The 21,050-nt window shown below is 47.5% G+C and overlaps 1 protein-coding gene across 2 annotated transcripts in view; it reads right to left on the reverse strand.

Moving 5' to 3' along the window:
• The window catches only part of cyfip2 (cytoplasmic FMR1 interacting protein 2), a 30,081-nt gene that overhangs the window by 2,987 nt on the left and 6,044 nt on the right, over window positions 1-21,050 (reverse strand). Inside the window, exons 2-28 of one of the 2 annotated variants that reach the window (XM_036548875.1) lie at window positions 18,892-19,041; window positions 18,113-18,202; window positions 17,213-17,290; window positions 14,490-14,591; window positions 14,154-14,335; window positions 13,934-14,030; window positions 13,605-13,733; window positions 13,061-13,165; window positions 12,865-12,953; window positions 12,423-12,660; window positions 11,801-12,093; window positions 11,415-11,562; window positions 11,155-11,308; window positions 10,818-10,974; window positions 10,591-10,687; window positions 10,273-10,349; window positions 10,033-10,141; window positions 9,346-9,465; window positions 8,952-9,151; window positions 7,943-8,030; window positions 7,327-7,470; window positions 6,883-6,973; window positions 6,042-6,172; window positions 2,576-2,648; window positions 2,143-2,237; window positions 1,296-1,534; window positions 669-816 (exon numbers count right to left, since the gene is read on the reverse strand). In XM_036548875.1, coding sequence (XP_036404768.1) covers window positions 669-816; window positions 1,296-1,534; window positions 2,143-2,237; window positions 2,576-2,648; window positions 6,042-6,172; window positions 6,883-6,973; window positions 7,327-7,470; window positions 7,943-8,030; window positions 8,952-9,151; window positions 9,346-9,465; window positions 10,033-10,141; window positions 10,273-10,349; window positions 10,591-10,687; window positions 10,818-10,974; window positions 11,155-11,308; window positions 11,415-11,562; window positions 11,801-12,093; window positions 12,423-12,660; window positions 12,865-12,953; window positions 13,061-13,165; window positions 13,605-13,733; window positions 13,934-14,030; window positions 14,154-14,335; window positions 14,490-14,591; window positions 17,213-17,290; window positions 18,113-18,202; window positions 18,892-19,008 — 3,591 coding nt within the window. In that variant the 5' untranslated portion in view covers window positions 19,009-19,041. Of the gene's footprint in view, window positions 1-668; window positions 817-1,295; window positions 1,535-2,142; window positions 2,238-2,575; window positions 2,649-4,095; window positions 4,618-6,041; window positions 6,173-6,882; window positions 6,974-7,326; window positions 7,471-7,942; window positions 8,031-8,951; window positions 9,152-9,345; window positions 9,466-10,032; window positions 10,142-10,272; window positions 10,350-10,590; window positions 10,688-10,817; window positions 10,975-11,154; window positions 11,309-11,414; window positions 11,563-11,800; window positions 12,094-12,422; window positions 12,661-12,864; window positions 12,954-13,060; window positions 13,166-13,604; window positions 13,734-13,933; window positions 14,031-14,153; window positions 14,336-14,489; window positions 14,592-17,212; window positions 17,291-18,112; window positions 18,203-18,891; window positions 19,042-21,050 lie in introns of those variants that run through there. The other variant, XM_036548877.1, reaches the window with a different exon arrangement.

Consider the following 21,050-nt stretch of genomic DNA (forward strand, 5'->3'; position numbering starts at 1 on the left):
CTGGCATGACATGAAGTCACACCCCTGTATAAAGACAATGGCAGGTACAAGCCACAATCCAATCCCCATTCCTCCTTATTACCATGTCAACAACACCTTCACAAACTCAAGTGTATTGTGTAGAGGTGGGATATAACTTCACATCAATTATTCATGAATGCGAAAGACTGAAAACAGAAATTCAGTTCAGCACTGAGGACCGGCTTAACCATGCTGCCCTTGTAAGTGACATGTTTTCCAATCTCACAATAACAGGAACAGTATCAATTTCCTTGCATATTGTATATTAAATGTTTCTAATTTAAATCCTAATATACACAGAAGTTATTCAAATATGTTCATTCCTAATTTTGCTTTAATGTCACTGTAATTAAGGCTGTTGACTAGGATGACATGCTAATGACAAAAAACGACAAGAAACTAGCACCCCATCAGGAAAGTGTTTGGTAAAATTTGCAATAAACTGTGTCCAAACAAGTACAGAGAAACAGAGTGCAAAACAGGCAACAGAATGCAGCTGAACAGGAATTATCAGTTTGGTATGTCTGTGTGAACGGTATGTGCAGAATTAGAGTGTGTGCGTCTGTGTCTGTGTCTGTGTGTGTGTGTGTGTGTGTGTGTGTGTGTGTGTGTGTGTGTGTGTGTGTCTGTTTACAGTATACACCCACCACATTCTTGATGATCTCGTCCTTGCCGTCCTGCCTCTGGACCTTCAGCAGATGGTAGCAGAAATCAAAGAGGTCAAAGCGTCGCTGCTGACCCAGCAGCACGATGATGGCGCAGCCGGCCCAGTTCAGCCCGTCTCCAAAGCACTGCCTGTTCGGGCACAGCACAAGCATCCTTTACCGGACTGGACCGGAACCGACCGCAGCGGTGTGTCACTCGCACTGCAAGCTCACATCTCAGCTTGTGAAACCCTCAGATCACAATCAAGCGTTTTTTTTTTTTTTTAAACAGGCCTTTGCAAGCTGCCAGAGAGGGACTATGGGCAGGCCGTGAGTAAGGGTGAGGTCCTTTCGTTGGCTCCAACTGTTTCACCCTTTCAGCGAGTATGCATTGGCCTTGGATAGACTGGCATCTTACTCAGGGCAGGTTCTTGCACATCATGCCATTTCACACACAGAATCTGGGAAAAGGTCTGAGCCTGCATGGCTGCCCAGAATGCCTATATTATGGATCTACTTTCTTTCTTATTGGGCGTGCTGTACATAGCTTCCCAGAATTCCTATATCATGCTTTCCACACCTTCGCTCTCATTCGACACGCTGCGCGCGGCTGCGACGGGCGACACCTACTCTGCGGTGAACTCGTGCGTGCCCACGGGGATGCAGTAGACGAACTGCATGGCGCTCCAGAGCCGGTGGAACTCCATGCACTCGTCCACGTGCATGACGCCGTTGGTGGGCGGCGGCCCGCGCCACACGGCGTCCTGCAGGTAGCTGCGGATGCGCGTCAGGATCACCTCGAACATGGAGAGGCCGCAGCACAGGCGCTCCTTCGTCAGCAGGTCGCCCTCGCGCGCGATCGCGATTTGCTGCGAAGACAAGGGAGAGCCGGGGCGGCGGGCGCCCGGGCGACGGTGAGGCGCTAACAAAGACGACACCCTCGGGCGAAGCGCGTCAGCCTCACCTGCCGACATCTAAAAACGGCAACTGTAGCATGAGCGGAAGACAAGAGCATAAAATGGCTTCTGAGTGTTTTCAAAAAAGCAGTAGCCGTTTTGTTTTGCGGTTCTGTTGAAAGGCTTGCGCCTTTTTTTGTGAGGGAAAGGGGAAGTGAATTAGGCATATTTTTCTTGATTTCTCGCTTTCTTTGTTTTGGGGCGACAGACAGGATGTCGGGTACGGGATGAATCCAGACGACACACCCTTATGAACAAACAGGGTGTCAGGTGTCAGCGACATCCATCTGACACAGGCTAATTAGACCTTCCCACAATGAACCACTCAGCTGTGAGAGGGAAACGCTCCAAAGCCACTCCAGTCCCTGTAGGCAGTGGTGGCAGAGAACAGTGCTGGTGAGGGGAGATCGGGGTTCCACAGGGACAGAGCAGGTGGTAATGGACTGCTTATTGAGAGGTTCTGCTTACCCCTGGGAGTCTGTGGGATGGGGTGAAAGAGGTGACAGAGAGGTGGGGCTCACCTGTGGGGTTCCCAGTCTCTCAATCAGGGGAACCAGGTGAAGGGGAGCATACTTTGCTTCCAGCCTCTTCATTCTCACCTCCAGACGCTCCCCCTCTACAGAGAAAAATGCCACATAAAAACCAATCTGTTAATGATACTCATCCAAGTACCTACGGTAATGCTATGTTAATAATAAGATGTTAATAACAACCACATTATCATAGTCTCACAGATGGACGGTGGCAGGAAAAATAACCAGCTAAAAACCGATTACTGTTATCACAGATTGTATTTCCATGTTTTTATGTGGCAAACATCCACCTCACCCTTTTCAGTCTCTGTAACTGACAAAGTCATCTGAAATGTACCTTTGTCTATTAACACAATTTTAAGGGATCATGGAAAAATAGTCAGCCTTTTTCCAGATGAGTAAAATGAGTAAAATCAGTCACCTTTGATGTAGACCCTGGGGAGTATGTTCTGGAAGGGGGCAGCGTGCAGCAAGTCGCACACTTCTTCCTGGGACTGCGTTTAAACAACATGGAGAAAGAGACTGAACACTGTGAGTCTAAATACCATACCAACACAGAGCTCTCAAAGGGGTGTGCACGTCAGGTACACTGCTCTTTCTGACAAGCACATGCTCACTCACACGCACATTCACTGGCACACACACACACGCTGGAACATACATCCACAAATATTCATGAAAAATGTGACTAAACTGTGATCAGGCCGCAGCTGTGAAATGACAAACAAAACCAAAAAAAATGGGCAGGTGCTGTCGTGCGTGCAATGACATCATCTCCCCCAACTCAGAGATCGGCTGGCACCCAGCGATCAAGCCTGCCACACACCGCCCACACTAACTCATCACCATGGAAACGACCCCCCTGGTGGTCATCTCTGTGCAGTCTTAGGCATTGGTTAATATTTTAATCTCTTTATGTACGACAATGACACCATACAGGTACAGACACACACGCACGCATGCACACACATCCACACACACAGAAATGCACATGAAGATGCAAAGATGCTTAAAACATTTTTCTTTTGCATCTGAAGGTGCATCATGTGTTTAACAGCTGACTACATTGGTAAAACTGTTTATAAGCAGCTTTTGTAACACATCCTTGCTGGAGTAGCCTAGAGTTTCATGTCTGATGCTTAGATGCAAAAGTACTAATGCCTGTGCAAACATACTGAATCCAGCTAACCAGTTAAAACTTTCACCAGCTGGCTTGTCACATCCCTGTGCAGATTTCAATGTGTCACTAAGTCAGGAACTCCTGCTGATACAGGAGATATGAGAATACAGAATACAGTGCCTGTACACATACACAAACACACACACACACACACACCCGCCTGTTCATAAACACAGAGATGGACAGCCTTCACTTTCTCATCCACCAACACACAGTCATTAGTTTAAATCATGTATCCAAGCACTAGAACCGCAGGTTCTTTGTTTATAGTCTAAACTGTAAAAACATCTGCAGAGTTAATCCATAATTCTAAAAGCCACAGCTCAGGTCTGAAAGGGACAATATGAATAGTATTAATAGGGATACTATTAAGTTGTGGATCTACGTGTTCCACCCAGAGCCTCCTATTTGTCAAACTGTGTATTGTACAGGTATAGTCTTAAAAGTAGGAGTGAATAATCTTACATCTAAAGGACTGTGATTACTTATCCACTGCCAGCATGTATCCAACAGTACCTCTGCAATAGCACATTACTGCTGTGCCCTGAGCTGATATCCACCACCCAACTAGTCAGGTCTGAGTGGCAAGACATGGCCATTGACACATAGAGGAAAACACTCATACAGCTAGTGAACAGGAACCCAAGAGACAACCAATTCCCACAGCCTTCACAGTGAATAATTTCCTTTACAGGTATTGGCGAAGACACAAACCGACAGAAATCACGAAGGCTGATGAAATCAGCATGCAAATGGCCAGCCAATCCACACAATGCCGATGCACACAAACAAACAGACAGAGAAGAAATACAAGACAAGCACAAACTGATAAGAAACCCACAATAAATGCAACACGGAAGCAGCAGTGCATCAGGGCAAGACATTGCAAACAGTCAGAAAGAGATGATCTGTCGTTGCCATGGAAGCCAGGGATATTGAGAAAGGTCTAGTTTATTCTGCATTCACTGAATCTGGTAAGTCCATTAAACCTGATTAAATGATTGATGACCCACTGTATCAGTTTCATAAAGGTGCGACATCTTGTTTTGTTTTTTTTTTTTTTTTCTGTTTCTTCTTAAATGACAACCCGGCGATCAAACAAAAGCCCCTGGATAATATTTCTCACAGGTAATAAGCACTCAAACATTCCTTGTTTCCATGGCAGCCCTACGGTAAAGTTGAAGTAAGAAATGAACCAAGTGATAAAAAAGCCAGTGAAACCAATATGTGATTGATGTGTGTTGTGCTGGTGTCACCATGGAAATGACCTAAGTCCTTACCACCTGTAGCAGTTGCCAGCGTGTAATGAGAAGAGTTTCAGGAAGAGTCAGTATCAGTAACACGCCCCATACACATATACTGAGACACACACACGCATACAGAGACATACACACACGCACATGCGCATACACACATGTGAACCACCTGTTCCCCTTCACGGTTAGTTACAATCCTGCAGATGAGTAGTCAGAAAGTGTAGAGCAGGAAAGTGAAGTAAGTTTCTCAGGTGAAGGTGAGAACATGATTAACAGAAACGCTCTTTTCTGTTCATCAAAATAAACAGCTTTATAGAAGAAAAAAGAAACAAAATTGGCTGGCAGCCAATATCTGTTTTAAAGTGGTTTGCATCACGCTGTCAGAAAATAAACATACAATACTGTATAGACTGAATGTTGCATGCCTGGTCACAGACATGACCACATGAGAAAATGACCATACTGAGTCAGAATGTCTAATTAAGGCCTTAACTTGGTTGGGTTAGGGAGCCACCAACAGTCATTACTCCATCCACCACCGTTTTCAATAAAATCTTTTAATATTGTCATAGTTATAATATTGCTATACATGGCTGAAAAAGACTAGAGGTGTTCTTACAGGTCTAGGATATTGCAACACTGCACATTACACATTATTTTTAGGGAGTTTGTAAAAAGGCTAATATCATATTACGGGTATTAATCTATATTTATCCCAATGATCACGCATGTCTATGAAAAATAATTCAGCAAAAAATAATTATTCAGATCCTAACTACAGGATTATTCATAATTGGGAGCAATACAGAACTACATACAGACTAAAAACCCCTGGAGATTTTTCTGATATATCAGTAAACAAACCTTGGTTAATTTATTGCCTTTAATGACCTTTACACATAAATATGAAATGATCAATGCATTTAGGTCCATTTAGGTCCTCTATTCTACGTGGTGGATTCCCTGCCCTCCACTGTATCAGATGTCCTACATCCACATTGTCTGCTTTTTCGCTGTTTTATCTGCGTATACAAAGTTGTCTAAGTTGTTTGTTTTCTGCCTAAACCATGTAACTGGCAATACCTGCCATATGTCTATCTGTAAACTACAGAAGACCGACTGTTCTATTAGGCTCATGGCAACAGAGATGGTAAACCCATCCCAGGCAAAGTGCTGGGCGTTACCTGGAGGAGTTTAGGCTCCTCATACAAGAACAAGCGCTTCAGGGAAAACATGGACCTAATAAGACAGGGGCATCCTTGCCTCCTGCCTGGAGACGGGGCCGATCTGAGAGAGGCTCAGCACCACGGACAGCGTGTGCCTCACTGGAGACCCCAGGCGCCGGGCAGAGCGCGTGTCCTGTCTGTGCCATGCGTGTGGGTTAACCCCCAGGTCAGGGGCGTAAAGGGGGGGGGGGGGGGGGGGGGGGGGGGGGGCGGGGAGGGGCTCACCAAGGCTTGCTCGATCAGCAGGCAGAAGAGGATGGCGTTCCCCACCTCCCTCAGGCTCTGGAAGACGTCCGTCTTCAGCTCGGCGTACTCGATGATGTCCTTCAGCTGGTGGTGGAAGAACTCCAGGATGCCTGGCGAGACACGCACCCTCGTCACACGCGCCTCCCTCTCCATCAGGAGGAGACCAGTTCTCTTCACCGCAGATCGGTTTGCTGCTCGTTTCAGTTTCGGTGCTTCCTGACTGCAATCTGACTCAGCAACCCCCGATCACCACTGGGGACAACTACTTGGCTGGCCATGCTAAAATAAATGTTAACTGACAATGCTATAGTCCAGCAAGCATTAATCTTACCTGTAGGCCCTTTGACAGGTAAAATCATCTGACAGTGGTCAGGTAAACAGAGCATTGACTTCAGCTGCAGATTGACTGACAGGTAATCTCACTTGCCAGTGTTGAGGTAAAAACAGTTAAAATATTGCCTGCAGACTGACTGACAGGAAGTCTCACCTCACAGTGCTCTGGTAAACACTGCGATTCTTACATCACAGTGCGCCCGTAGACATCACAGTATTCTTACCTGCAGCCTCACTGACAGGAAACCTCACCTCACAATGCACAAGTAATCTGACCCCGAAGGCTCATAGAAACCAGCTACCTTGTACCTTGTCTGGCCAGCTATTGAAACTTGGTCATGCAGCACTTCTAATATTGTGACTCCGTGTATGGCTTTCGCTTGTGTTGTACTCTGCCTCACTTGTAAGTCGCTCTGGCAAATGAATGAATATATAAATGTAAACGTACATAAAGGCAGCCTGCAGAACAGCTTGGAGGTGTCCTTACCTGGAGATCCGTACTCATGGCGTGGTAGCCGGCAGATCTTGGGCATCACCTCTATAAGAGTCTTCACATATTGGAGGATTGTGCCTTGCAGCTGAGACAACGGGAGCAGGACAGCAGGAGAAAGAAAAGTAATAAAATTCTTTCTTCGCATCAAAAAGACAATCCTGTCCAAATGGCCAAAGTCCACAGCTTGTGAAAAGAACACTGCCCGTATTAATCAAGTCTGGCAAGAACATATAAAAACCACAGCATATTACGTACATGTTTTGGATGAAGGTGTCTTCATCAAGATATGACTCTTGTTTGCTGCTGTTTTTTTTTTTTAAATACATGTTTGGTGTACCGTCAGGACCCTAGAGAGCTTCCTGCACACTGCACGTGGAAATGGCCTCTCAGACACTGAAAGAGTGTGAGAGGGTAAAAACGCAGACGGACAGATCATACCAGGCTTTTGACAATCTTGAGCAGCTCCTCCATCACCACGGCGATTCCCTGGTAACCCAGAAGGCGGCAGATGGTCTTGAAGTGTGGGGGGCCCACAAAGTTCCTGTAGGAGCTGTAGATGTGGGAGTAGGCGATGTTCAGGGGCTGTGAAGAAAGAACCAATGGCACAATATCAATTAACGGCCAGTTACATAACACAGTGATTAGCTTCATGTAGAGAAGAAGGAAATGGAAGACGCATTACATAACATAATTTCCATCCAATAACCCATGAGTGAGTCTGTTATAGTGTCACATTCAGTTATATGGCTGAAGCTTGCATATGAAAGTTAACACAGGAGTGTAGGCTTACCTTAGTTTCTAGGTCAGATTGTGCAACATAACTTGTGGTGGGGCCTGAATAATGTTATGCTCACACTCACTGGTCTGGGAGTGTTGTTACCCTGCTCTCACACTGTTGCTCATTCAGCTTGAATGGATACACTGTTATTTTGTGCTGATATTCATTCTGGGTAAGAGCATCTGCTAAGTGAATGAATGTAATGTAATGTATAAGAATGACCAGTGGCTCTGTTGCACAGTGAGAGGCCAGAGGGGTGTGGATGGGGTACCGTACCTTGGACCCGTACAGGTAGTAAGGCTGAACATTGGCTGGTTTATCCCTCTGAGGCTCCTGGGTAAAGGGAATGGCTGTCCTTACAAACCTGAAAAAAACAGTATCATTACACGGGTTACATACCGTTGGAAATAACAGTGTTACCAACAATAATCACAGTTCCCAAGTTCAACCAACTGTAGTGCATCCCTGAGAGATGAACACACATGTCCTGGCATACACGCCTGTGCACACACACAGGCAAGCCACACACATACATACAATCACACACCACAAACACATTCACACCCACCAGCAGTTATCATCATGCCCAGTGTGAAGGAGAGCCTTCACCACTTCCCCCTAGACCAGGGGTGTCCAAACCTCTCCTGGAGGACCACTTGTCCTGCATGTTTTAGATCTCTCCCTGCTCCAACACAGCTCATTCAAATGATCAGTTTGTTATTCAGTAGCTTCAGGAGTTTGTTACGAATTGATCATTTGAATCAGCTGTGTTGGAGCAGGGAGAGATCTAAAACATGCAGGACAAGTGGCCCTCCAGGAGAGGTTTGGACACCACTGCCCTACAGACTAAATGTTAATTGTCAATAAAGTGTTATTTGTGTTCACCTGTGTTAATTTGTATGAGGACTAGCCTATTGGCTAACTGACAAGACACACCTTACTAATTGAAGGCAGATTAAATACAGGTGTGGCTGCAGAGCAGGAAAATGGCTCATTTTGTCCCTGCTGGTGGTTGGTGTAGGCTGGTTTCCTTTCTTTTGTTTGTTGAGTTTAAAAAAAAATGATTGGTTCTTTTAACCTTTGCTCTTTTTGGCTCATTTATGGGAGAAGAAGTGTCGGCCAGCTTCCCTACACCCAGGTTAAGATAACTGTAGTGCATCCCTGAGATATGGATACACACGTCCCAGGATACACTCACACACACACCCACAGCCACACATCTCCACACCATACACACATTCACACACACAGACACACATGCATACATCTCCACACCTACACCGACCTGTTGGTAGAGCCGTTGTAGCAGTAGTTTGGCAGGAAGTCGAAGTTGAGCTCCCAGAAGACGTGCAGCGTGATGCGCCCGTAGGGGGCGGAGACGTTGTGGTTGGCCTCGCGGAACATGGCGTCAAAGCTGTCCAGGGTCATGTGCTTCGACAGCAAGCGATGCGTCAACCGGTTTATTTCCAGCAACCACTCCAGCTCCTACAGAGGAGAGAGGGAGAGGAGAAGAGAGGGGCAGAAGAGGAGAAGAGAGGACAAGAAAAACAGCTTCAGATAAAGGGGTACAGAGAAGGAGTCACAGAGTGGAGCTGGTTTGCGGCCCACTCTGCTACTCCCAAACTGAGTAGCCCTGAGGATGGCTGTATACTGGCGTCTGTATCAAATGGTCAACTCACCACAATAGAGGTGAGGTCCTCGCTCTCGAACCGGCTGATGGCCTGGTCGAGGGACTTGTACATGGCTGCTGAGATCCTCTGGGTGATGAGCCGGTTCAGGTCAATGGAGCGGCCCAAGAGCTGTAAAAACAGGACAGAGGATCCGATCAGAAACAACATGGAGTCACGAGCTAAAGCAGCTATCTGACACCACCGAGAGAAGGAAAAACTGGCACCTCACAGACGCGAAATATGAACTATGACACCTGTTTGAAGTGTGAACAGTGCCTGTAATCTGCAGACAGAAATGTGGCTTTAATGCAGATGAACAAATAATTTCCACTCTTCAAACACTTTCAGCTGGATTGAAGCTGGACACAGAGATGGAGGTCTGTCCACTCAGCCTATCCGCTAGAATATATGACCAATTTTATTTTTATCGGTCACTAGCCATAATAAAATAGTTACAAACAGCTGTATTCTGCACACTTACAACTGTGTGTAGAAAAAAGATTATACTTTCGGTGTATGCTGGTCTCGTGCACAAAGTAACAGCTGGCCATTATGTACATTGTGGTGTGGTGTTATGATTTCATATGACAAAATAAAGTAGTACTGAGAAGCACTTATGCATAATATATTTATTACATCCGAGAATCTGAATCCGTCAGGGAGCAGCAATCATCAGTGAAGCAAAGCCCTGCTCACCTGCACATGTCTTTGCTTCAGGAGAGTCTCGTAGCGGTTGGAGGGCGGGTACGGGATGATCACGCCGTAGTTTTTACACTCCGCTCGGAAGCGCTTGTCAAGCAGGACGCTGAGGAACGAGACGCAAACCACCTGTCAGTCCAGGCACCATCGTGTTTTTTGATTCCCTTTATGTGACACTCCAGCCTCCACCATGGAACTGCTAGTGAAAAACAGACCAAATCTCGGCAATGTTCCTACCTCCCAGCCATTGCTTTGTAGTAGGCAAATATCTGATCTGCCAACTTGTAGACAAACTGGTCAAAACATAGATTCACCTGCAAAGGAAAAAAAATGTTACTAGTAAACACTATGGTGGTGAAAATTACAGTGAGGATTCAGTGCGGTGTTAGGGGTTAAGGCTGAATGCTAGTATCACTTTTATGGCTTGATTTTCCATCACAATCAACACGAGTGAAAAGAAGCCTGCAGATCAGCAAATCAATCTACAGAAGATAAAATCGTCAACAGAAGATTGAAGATCAGCAAATCGACCCACAACCAACAATCCCACTTTACCTCGGCTTCGATCTCATCGTACAGGAACTGCTTCTTGAACTTGGTCAGAGCGTAGTAACCACTGTCATTGTACAAGTCCAATGGATACAACACATATCTGGACAGCACACAAAAACAGGCCCGAATTTAGACATGCCAAGGACAGCCAACTCAACTACTCTCCACATGTCAGTCTGCAGAGGAGACAGAAATTCAGCACTGCCGGGTATAGCGTGTGCAGTCCTTACTCCATCATGGAGGGCTCCTTGGTCTCCAGGATGTGGTCGGTGAGGATCCAGGGCATGGACATCTCAATGGGGAACTGGATGCGCCGGCCCATGGTCAGCTCCAGGAAGAACTCCCGGAACCACAGCTGGGACAGGTCGCAGCACTGCTGCAGGGCCTCTACACGGGGGAACACACCAACTCACTGATTTCAGCCAATCACAGTGTCTAGCTGCGCACATCAACGTCTTCCGATTGGTTCTTGTCAGCCAGTGATTGACAGCTGAGTTCCAGACACAGGTGAGTTTTATTCGAATGACACACATTGACCCCTGCTGGTGCTTTCCCCAGAGTTCTTACCGCTAAAGTTGAGCAGGTGGGTGAAGAAGAAAGACTGCTTGTGGAAGTCCTCGATGGCCTGCACTATAGGGCCGTCCAAACTGCTGCGCAGCGTCTTCTTGGAGCCACTCTTATCTGCGATCAGGGACTCCAGCATGGTACGTACCATGTACAGCTGTGGGGGGGGGGACAAACAGCAAACAGGTCAGGACACAAGTCCCTCCTCACAGTGGACAAACCACCCCCCGACCAATTGGGCTGCACTGATCCTGTCAGCTTACCTGTGTACTGGAAGGCCCCACAGCTCGGCGAGGCACTTTAATGTCAAATCCCCCCTTGGGATCCTTCTCCCCTCGCAGGCAGGGGTCGTTGGGCGGCTCCCTCGCCCCCTCCCAGTCACAAATCGTCTTCCGAATTGCCTGGAGGACACTGGGGGAAACCACGGAGGCATTTGAACATTACGACATGAATACTACATCATGTGGAAAAATCACATAAAACCGTGATTAACATCACACCGTTTTTGGTGCCATCTTTGACATACTGACACAAGTGCTTCCTTGTACAAAATATGTAAAATAATTACAAACAAATACATGCAGGTAAGCTTAAGTCATAAGCACAGGACTCGTGTCACATCTCACTTCACCCAGTGGATTGTGGGTACCTGATGAGGACGTTCTTCTTCTTGCGGACTGCCTGCCGCAGCGGCTCCCTCAGTGTCATCTGGGCGAAGTCCTGGAGGGCGGCGTAGATGGTGTTGCGGATGGCCTGGTTGAAGACGCTCTCCATGCGGCCCATCAGCACCTGCAGGCCCTTGATCATGGCGATCACCTCCACCAGGGCGAACTTCTCCTCGCTGGTGTAGTTGTAGCGCGTGGCACGCTCGTACTCCTCGGCTGTCCCGGGACAGTCCTTGTTGCAGAACTTGTCGGTGGGGTGCACCAGCTTCCAAGAGTACTGCACCCCGCAAAGAGAGACGAGAGGGAGGGACAGGTGAAGAGACAGGAGATGAAAGAAAAAAGACAGAGGAGAAAAGAGATTGACATGGAGAGGGAGAGAATGAGAGAGACAGAGAGAGAAAGAGAAGGGCAAGCGAAGACAGACAAGATGCAAAAGAAACAAGACAGAGGGGATGGTAGAGAGTGAGAAAGACAGAGAAGGAGAGAGACTGATTTATCTGCCATCAAGAGGTTCTGCCAGTTACCAAAGGCTGTGGATCACAACAGATGCTGAGACACAGCTACGCCAGCGGTACAGGCGTAGTCCGCGGTGATACAGACACCTACCACCTCCATGACGTGCGTGCTCCACTTGGACAGCAGCTGCAGGCCCCGCAGCGCCAGGTCGAACAGCTCCCGGTACTCCTCGTCCGACTTCTGGCTGTCCAGGCCGGAGCCCGTCACCACCTCGCTGTTGCTGTAGCGGGCCAGCTCCGAGATGAAGCGGATGTGGTCGTCCCGGATCTGCACCATCTGCTCGCACAGGTTATACTGGGGGCTGATGCTGCTCTGAGTGCAGGTCCACCTGGGGGGCGGAGCCAGGGAAGAGGGCGGGACACAGAGGGCATGGGCAAGAGAGAGAGAAATGGGGGGGTTTTTTGATGAGGTGCTCATACATTTCAAAAGCTCAGAACATTTTCTTGGTGCCTCTTGTTTCATTCTTATATTTTTATGTTCACAGAGCCTAAATGATTAAAAACAGCATGATAACAAATTATGCAGTACTGACTTGGACTTGTTCTCCTCGTAGTGGGCACTGGTTTCAATGTATCGGGACAGCTCGATCTGCATGTCACCAAACAGCGGTACTACCTGCAGCTACAGGGAGAGGACAGAGCGTGTCAAAACCGGTGTGCTGCTTTTAATTCTGTTCTTTGGCTGAATCTTTAACACCTTCCCCGAGTGAACGAAAAAGAGAAACTAACTTTGAAGAACTTGTCGATCTTGCCCAGGTTTATCCTCTTCTTGGCGTCCAGCTTGTAGATGTTGCTGACATTTCCGTCCATCAAGTAAAGACCGAAGCCCATCACCTGAGACAAAGACACGCGCGCACTCCTGGGTTAGCAGCTCCTTGCGAAATGTAGCAGGAGCAGCAAAGAGAGCAGGTCGCAGAGAGGAGCAGATGACAGACGTTACGAAAGAGAGAGAACAGGTGAGACTCACAGTCAGAGAGAGAGGACAGGTGAGACTCACAGTCAGAGAGAGAGGACAGGTGAGACACAGTCAGATAGAGAACAGGTGAGACTCACAGTCAGAGAGAGAGAGGACAGGTGAGACTCACAGTCAGAGAGAGACGACAGGTGAGACACAGTCAGAGAGAGACGACAGGTGAGGCACAGTCAGAGAGAAAGAGCAAGTAAGACATAGTCAGAGAGAGAGGGCAGAAGAGACACAGAGAGACAGAGGGTGAGAAAGGAGGTTATAGTGGGCAGGTGAGAGAGGAGGTCACAGTGAGGGGAGAGAACTGACCTTCAGCAGCATGTGTTTCTCACTGGGTGTCAGATACATCTTGTTCTCATAGTAGTCCACACTGATGTTAACAATGTCAGCCAGAAGCTCCTCATACCCCGGAATCACCTCCAGCTGTTGGTGCAGACACTACAAACACACACATACACACGTGCATAGCACTGTGACATCACCATAGCCGTATATACTCTCTCACTTCTCAAACAGAGTGGGAAGATCACAACAGTTGTACACACAGGTATAACACATCAACCATACTCTACATTAAGACCGCACACACACAAACAGAAACAGCACAGGACACTGTACATCACAGCCTGGTGGCACACCTGTGTAATCCTGTTATGATTGGCCAGGAACATGGAGAGGTTTTGGGACTCCTGTATAGACTGAGGGTCGGCCATCTTTCTCAGGAACTGTGCTGCCCTGCAGACGAGAAGCGGAATGAGTCGCATCTGCTACCCATCAAAAGCCACTCACGCTGGAGGACTGTTTAACGCGTGCATGGCTGCGCAGGCTGCGCAGGCCCCTGCGCATGCGGGTGTGTACCTTTTGTACGCCGAGTGGTCGTTCTTGACGCTGCACTTCATGTTCTTCAGCTCGTCCAGCACGGCGAACATGTTGATGAACTTGCCGAGCGTGAGCAGGTACGCCTCGGACACAAAGTCCTTCCGGCGCTCGGCGTGACACAGCCGCTTCACCTCGCTGCAGAAACGTTCGATGGCCTTCCGCTGGGGGGGGGGGGCACCAACAAACAGCTGAGTTACTCTCTGACCTCATTTCCTGTTCCTACTACCACCTGAGAAATCGACCCAGGATTTCAACGATATCGCTACTTTGATAGTGTCACTACATTTTGGGAGGTAAAGGCTGACCTCCCCTCACCTGGAAGTACATGAACTTCATGAGCTTGGTGACCTCAGGCTCCAGGACCTCCACAGTCTTCTCATAGATCTCCACACGATTGGGCTGCTCGTTGCACTTCACCTGAGAGACACATGGGGGCGCTGTCATACTGGCTATAAAAGTAGTTCAGTATTGAGCGAACATTTCACTCTCTCCCCATGTGTATGCAAATGGTTATAAAGGCCTAGGAATGTATACATGATTTGTAAAAAGACAGTGAGACATGATCCTAATTTCAACGTGTCAACTATGAAATGTACTTAACTCTTCCATCACACTAACTCCTCAGTATTGTGTAGATGTGAGTGTGATCGGATAAAAATGTCATAATATAGTCTGTGGGCTTATACCAGGCAAACAGTAATTATGGTATGGCTTGAACTGTGAAATGCTTGGAACATTATAATATCATATTTTCAGTTACACCTTTGATACAGTAATACTAAGCACACATCAGTTGGTAAAACCTCAAAACTGCACAAGGACAATAAGAAAAACACCTTCCCTGGTTTGAACAGTGACATCAGTAACTTGCTTCACAACTTACATGTACTGGACAAAGAAAGACACTCATTAGAACAAAAAGATTCAAAGAAAAAAAACATGAGCCAGTTGAAAAGCCCTCTTTTCTAGCCTCTGTTACTCAAATAGGTGTCAAAGACAAGTGCGTGACTATTTAAAAGGCAAGAACATCACATTCACAATTAAAGGGGAATGTCACAGTTTGAGAATTTGTTTCCCTATAAGTCGCTCATTGATTCACGTTATGGGCTGAACACTGGCAATTCTGAATGGAGTCAGAGACAGGACGGCGCCTAAAGGCATCTGTGTTGAGATGAACACAGAGCCCGGAGCTTCAGTACTACATATTCATGAAAGAGGAAGCTGTGGTCATTAATATTTGGGTGATTTTTTTTTTTTTTCCCCCCTCAGACAACACCCAGTGCCTTTCATCAAATTTCGAAACATGACATAAGAGGAAAGTCTCCACCAAGAGTATTATTACTAATGTTCAAGGTGTACACCATTGTAAGCATAAGTGTCTGTCCAAATGAGCGTGTGTGTATGAATATGGACACATTTGTGTATGTCTGCGAGTGCAGGCATGCACGCTCACATGCTGTCAGTGTGAATTCACGTGCTTGGTCTTACTTCCCTGTTCCCAGGGGTATGTGGATATGTGAGCCTGCGAGCATGTAAATGTGTTGAGAGCGAGTTGAGTGCGAGTTTGTGTGTGCGTGTGTTTATGAATGTGTATGCGTATAGGCCTGTCTATGCAAGCCTGCATGCGTATATATGTGTGTGTATTTGTGTGTGTGTGTTTGTGTGTGTATGTGAGAGTGAATGTATGGATATGTGTACATATGTATGTATCTCTGTGTGTGAGTGTACATATGTACATGAGTGTGTAAGTTCATGTGTGGGTGTGGGTGTGTGTGTGTGTATGTGTATAGGCATGTGTATATATGCATGTGCATAAATGTACAGATATGTGTGTAGGTATATGTATACTATATGGCCAAAAGTATGTGGATACCCCTACTAATTATTGAGTTCAGGTGTTTCAGGCACACCGATTGTTAACAGGTGCATAAAATCAAGCACATAGCCATGCAACCTCCATAGACAAACCTTGGAAGTAGAATGGGTCGTACTGGAGAGCTCAGTGACTTTAAACGTGGCACTGTCATAGGATGCCATCTTTGCCACAAGTCAGTTCGCAAAATTGCTGCTAGATCTGCCCCGGTCAACTGTAAGTGCTATTATTGTCAAGTGGAAGCGTTTAGGAGCAACAACAGCTCAGCCATGAAGCAGTAGACCATGCAAGACTGCCAAGTGCTGAAGCGTGTAGCACATAAAAACCACCAACTGCAACCTCAGCACAAGAACTGTGCATCAGGAGCTTCATGAAATGGGTTTCCATGGCAGATCAGCAGCACACAAGCCCAACATCACTACGCGCAATGCCAAGCGATGGCCACCGCTGGACTCTGGAGCAGTTGAAACTTGTTCCCTGGAGTGATGAATCACGCTTCACTATACGGCAGTCTGATGGATGAATCTGGGTTTGGCGGATGCCAGGAGAGTGCTACCTACCGGAACGCACAGTGCCTACTGTAAAGTTTGGTGGAGGAGGGATAATGGTCTGGGGCTGTTTTTCAGGGTTTGGGCTAAGCACTTTAGCTCCAGTGAAGGGTAACATTAATGCTACAGCACTTTAGACAGTTGTATGCTTCCAACTTTGTGGCAACAGTTTGAGGAAGGCCCTTTCCTGTTCCAGCATGACTGTGCCCCTGTGCACAAAGCAACATCCATAAAGACATGGTTTGAGGAGTTTGGTGTGGAAGAACTCCAGTGGCCTGCAACGAGCCCTGACCTCAACCGCACTGAACACCTTTGGGATGAATTAGAACGCTGATTGCGAGCCAGGCCTTCTCGTCTAACATCAGTGCCTGACCTCATAAATGCTCTTTTGGCTGAATGGGCACAAATTCCCACAGACACTCCAAAATCTTGTGGAAAGCCTTCTCAATAGAGTGGAGGCTGTTATAGCTGCAAAAAGAGGGGGGGGGGGGGGCAACTCCATATTAATGCCCATGGTTTTGGAATGGGATGTCCAATAAGCTCATATAGGTGTGATGGTCAGGTGTCCACATACTTTTGGCCATATAGTATATGTGTGTACATGTGAGAGAGAGTACCTGTGGAATGGCTCTTGAGCAGCTCCTCCAGGTATACAGCATGACAGCATACTCATGGCCCTCCTCAAGCATCTCATTCTGTAGGAGAGAGCAAAATAGTTAGTGATTCCCCTTGGCCTACAGTCGCATTTAAACTTTCTGCTCCTTTTCACTGGCACTCACATTCCTACAGTTCCTCATTTCTACTGACACTGAGTTACCACACCCTATAACCTTTCACCAGCACATTTCAAACACTATATGCAAGAGGTGGATGAAACCAGGTAAGCAAGCACAAACAAGCAAACGTGAAAAAAGTCCTGCCAAATGCTCTCTCTCTAAATGCGGGGACACAACACAGGACAAAAGAGCTGTGGCCTGTTCAGTTCAGACAGTTCATTAGCTCTACCTGGGTGAGGGAACCCCGTTACTATAGCCTTTCAGAGTCAGAGCACGCTTAGCATTCACCAGGACGTGACGGAACTGCCAGATTTACAATTCTGGGTACCTCTAATCCACAGCCAACCCTTTTACCAAAACAGATTCCAAAGAAAGACAAGGCCCTCTTTGTTGGCATGTATTTCTTCGTTTTCTGTACCTTAGTCACCCCAACTATTCTACCCAGCGGAGCCAGAACTGAGAGAATTGATGGGGGCTTGGAGGAACGGCCCTCCGGACAGAAACCGGCCTGACAAAGGTAGAGAAGGGCCCTCTGTCCAAAGAAAACCCTCCTTTGTGTGGCCAGGCCTGGGAAAGAGCAGCGAAGTGGCTTTGTGTCCGTCGCTGCCGCCATGGCAGCGCTGAACGCACCCTCCTCCGCCCGCTCGTTCGGCGCGCTCTTCCCATCCTCTGGCTCTCCTCTCTCTCACTCTCTCTCTTCGCTCCCCTCCCGCTCCTCTCCTGCCAGGCAGTGACCCTTACCATGCTGGAGTGGACGGTGGCCTGCTCGATGTAGCGGGCGATCCCCGTGACAAACGCGTTCCTGTCCTCGAAGTTGGTGTCAAAGTTGGCCTGCGGGGGGAAACCAGGCAGATCTGTTATAACAGCAGGCGTCGTTTGTTGGTGAGGAGAAAAGCTTCAGAGATACCAAGCGCCAAGCCAACAACATTGGCCTCATCATAAATGTGGACAGGAAGGCAGGTTATTGTCAAATTTTTATTAACTTAAAAGTTAGAAATGTAGAAGGAAGAAATGTAGAGTAGATAACTGTACAAAATGTTTATGAAAATATATGCATTATTATTATTGCTCTGCTGTAAGGATTCAAAGACTTAAGGTACCCTTATTGATGGAATATTTCATATTTCGTATCATGTGACAAGAAGCATTCTAAAGGAAAACAGCTGCTCTGTGTGTGGGGTTGGGTAAGAATCAATAATTGATATACGTTTCAGATGTCATACAGATTTGGCCATTAACTGACACACATATGGATAAACAGTACTTGCTCTCTATCAGATCAGTACCTGGTACAAAATGGAAGTTTGTGTGTTTGCTCTGTTCAGGTCAGAAGCTTTTACATAATGGAGTTTTTGTCTGCTCTGTACTGACTCATTACCTGGTACATAATGGAGTTTGTATTTGTCTTCTCTGCACTGGGTCAGTACCTGGTATGTAACTGATTTGCGTTAGTTCCCTGAATCGGGTCAGTATGTGGTACGTAACTGGGTTTGTGAGAGCGCTCTGTATCGGGTCAGTACCTGGTACATAATGGAGGAGGGCGGGGGTTCGATGCAGGGCTGCTGGTCCGGGAGCGGCAGCTCCTCCAGCAGGTCCACGTTGGACAGCGCATCCTCAAGGGTCACGTGGGTCGTCATGGCAATACGGGTTCACTCACACCACAGCTCAGTCTGCAACCGAGAGAGACAGTGTCCTCACTATTTGGAAGTCCACGGACACACAGAGAGATAAAAAGAAACACACACATACATACATACATACACATACACATACACACACACAGCATTCCTCTCAAACCGCACACAGGAAGCAGAAATGCCAAGCAGAAAATGACTACACCCACCGACACTCTATAAAATTACAAAGCAGAAGGAAAAGAATTAATAGAAGATGCAGCGACGGTGCTTTAAATAGCTCTGCGGCAGCAGCCTGCCTGCGTCTGTCTCGCTTGGCTTCCTTTGGACACCTGCGCAAGCCTTTCTCTAGCTGTAAACCAAACTTACCGCGCCAGACAGGGTCAACCAAACCCAACGCACTAAAATAACCCTCTCTCCATTCGCCGTCTTCACTCACAGACAGACTTATTCCACCTCCTCGATGCCCCACCCTCAACGTACCCACAGCTCGCGTTCACGGGTTTGGGGTCAACCAGGACAGCATGATTGGAGCGGGTCGTGCTTCAGCTGCTCCACCTCACGCCCGTACACAGGCGCCGGTCCCTCGCGCTGGACTACTCAAAACAGCAATTAGCGATCGATTACAGGTGACGGGACACGCGCACCTGCGAGGGGAATTACCTCCACGGGGGGCGACCCGGCGCCATATGTCTGCGCGGCGGCGGCCGAGCTCACTTCCTCTTTCCCCGGCGCCACTTCCTATCTTTGTACCTACTTTTCGTTTCAGCAGGGCACTCACACGCTGTCCCGTTTTCTCCACTACATTCTGCTTCACGCCAGCTCGTCTGGAGGAAGTCCGATTCACAAACGCTTCCTTTTTTCTTCTTTTTTTTTACATAAATGTCAGTAAACACCTCAGCGGTTAAAGCCAGGCTGGTTTACAGAATGGGGAACAGGTGTTAGTACAATGCAGCTCACTATATCGACACAATACACATTACCATTCTGGATGAGTAAAGACTTCAGTTATTACTACTGTCCCAAAACACCTCAAGCAAAGGTAAGACTGGAACACTGATTTTGACTGATTAAAATGGCAGAGGATGATCTCAAAGAAATGGGGCAGCAGCCCATGAAGGCATTCATTTATTGTGATTCTAACAGCAGTATCAGTGGTATCTAAAGTCAAGTATTTCATTGATCTGGGGTCTACCTGGCTGTACACATTTAGTTTTGTGTGTGCTAAAATGCGCGCACGTGCACACACACACACACATACACATACAGACACAGACACACACACACACACACACACACACACACACACACACACAGTGAACAGACAACATCACCCCTGCAGTCAGAAGTTGGAAGCTGACTTCTGCACTCAGACACTACAAAGGGCAAGAATGCTGGAGTAGTTTCTCCATCAAAAAAATGTGACATGTCGAGATTCATGTGCACAGTTCTTGCATCCAAAAAGGAAAAAAGAAAAAAGGAAAGGAAATGAAATGTCTAAGCCTGCACCACACCCCCCCCCCCCCCCAGTCATGAGGCCAGAGGCAGTGCTGATACCCCATGAGGCCCCTGTCTGGCAATGTCCAAACATGTGACCCTCACCCATGCCTGCTCCCCACACTCCCTATCCCTGCTCAGGTCTGACAAACAGGAGACGACATGGCTGAAAATCGGCTTAATTTGAACAGCTTAAGAGCAGTCTATAAGGGCAAACGGGAGAGGCAGGTACTCCAGACAGCCGGGCCCCGGCACCCCACACCGACACCATGGGACCTCAGAGTCTCTTGAGGGGCTGCCATGTGGGGAATACCATGTGACTTTTTGGGGGAATCATGTGACACCAGGTCCCACTAGGGCTCCGCTTGACTCAAAAACACAGGCCCGGAGAGCAGCAGCAGCACCACCAACCCAGGCTGGGCTGAGTGAGGCCTACTCTGCCTTTTCTCTTTTCACAGAGAGAGACAGCGGCTCACGGGAAGACGGACGTCACCCTTCGCGATAACCGCTGTTAATCAGCGTCTGTGTGGCCCGCCGCACGTCAACCG

The sequence above is a fragment of the Megalops cyprinoides genome, chromosome 16 (assembly GCF_013368585.1).
Source record: "Megalops cyprinoides isolate fMegCyp1 chromosome 16, fMegCyp1.pri, whole genome shotgun sequence".
Taxonomy (NCBI): Eukaryota; Metazoa; Chordata; class Actinopteri; order Elopiformes; family Megalopidae; genus Megalops; species Megalops cyprinoides.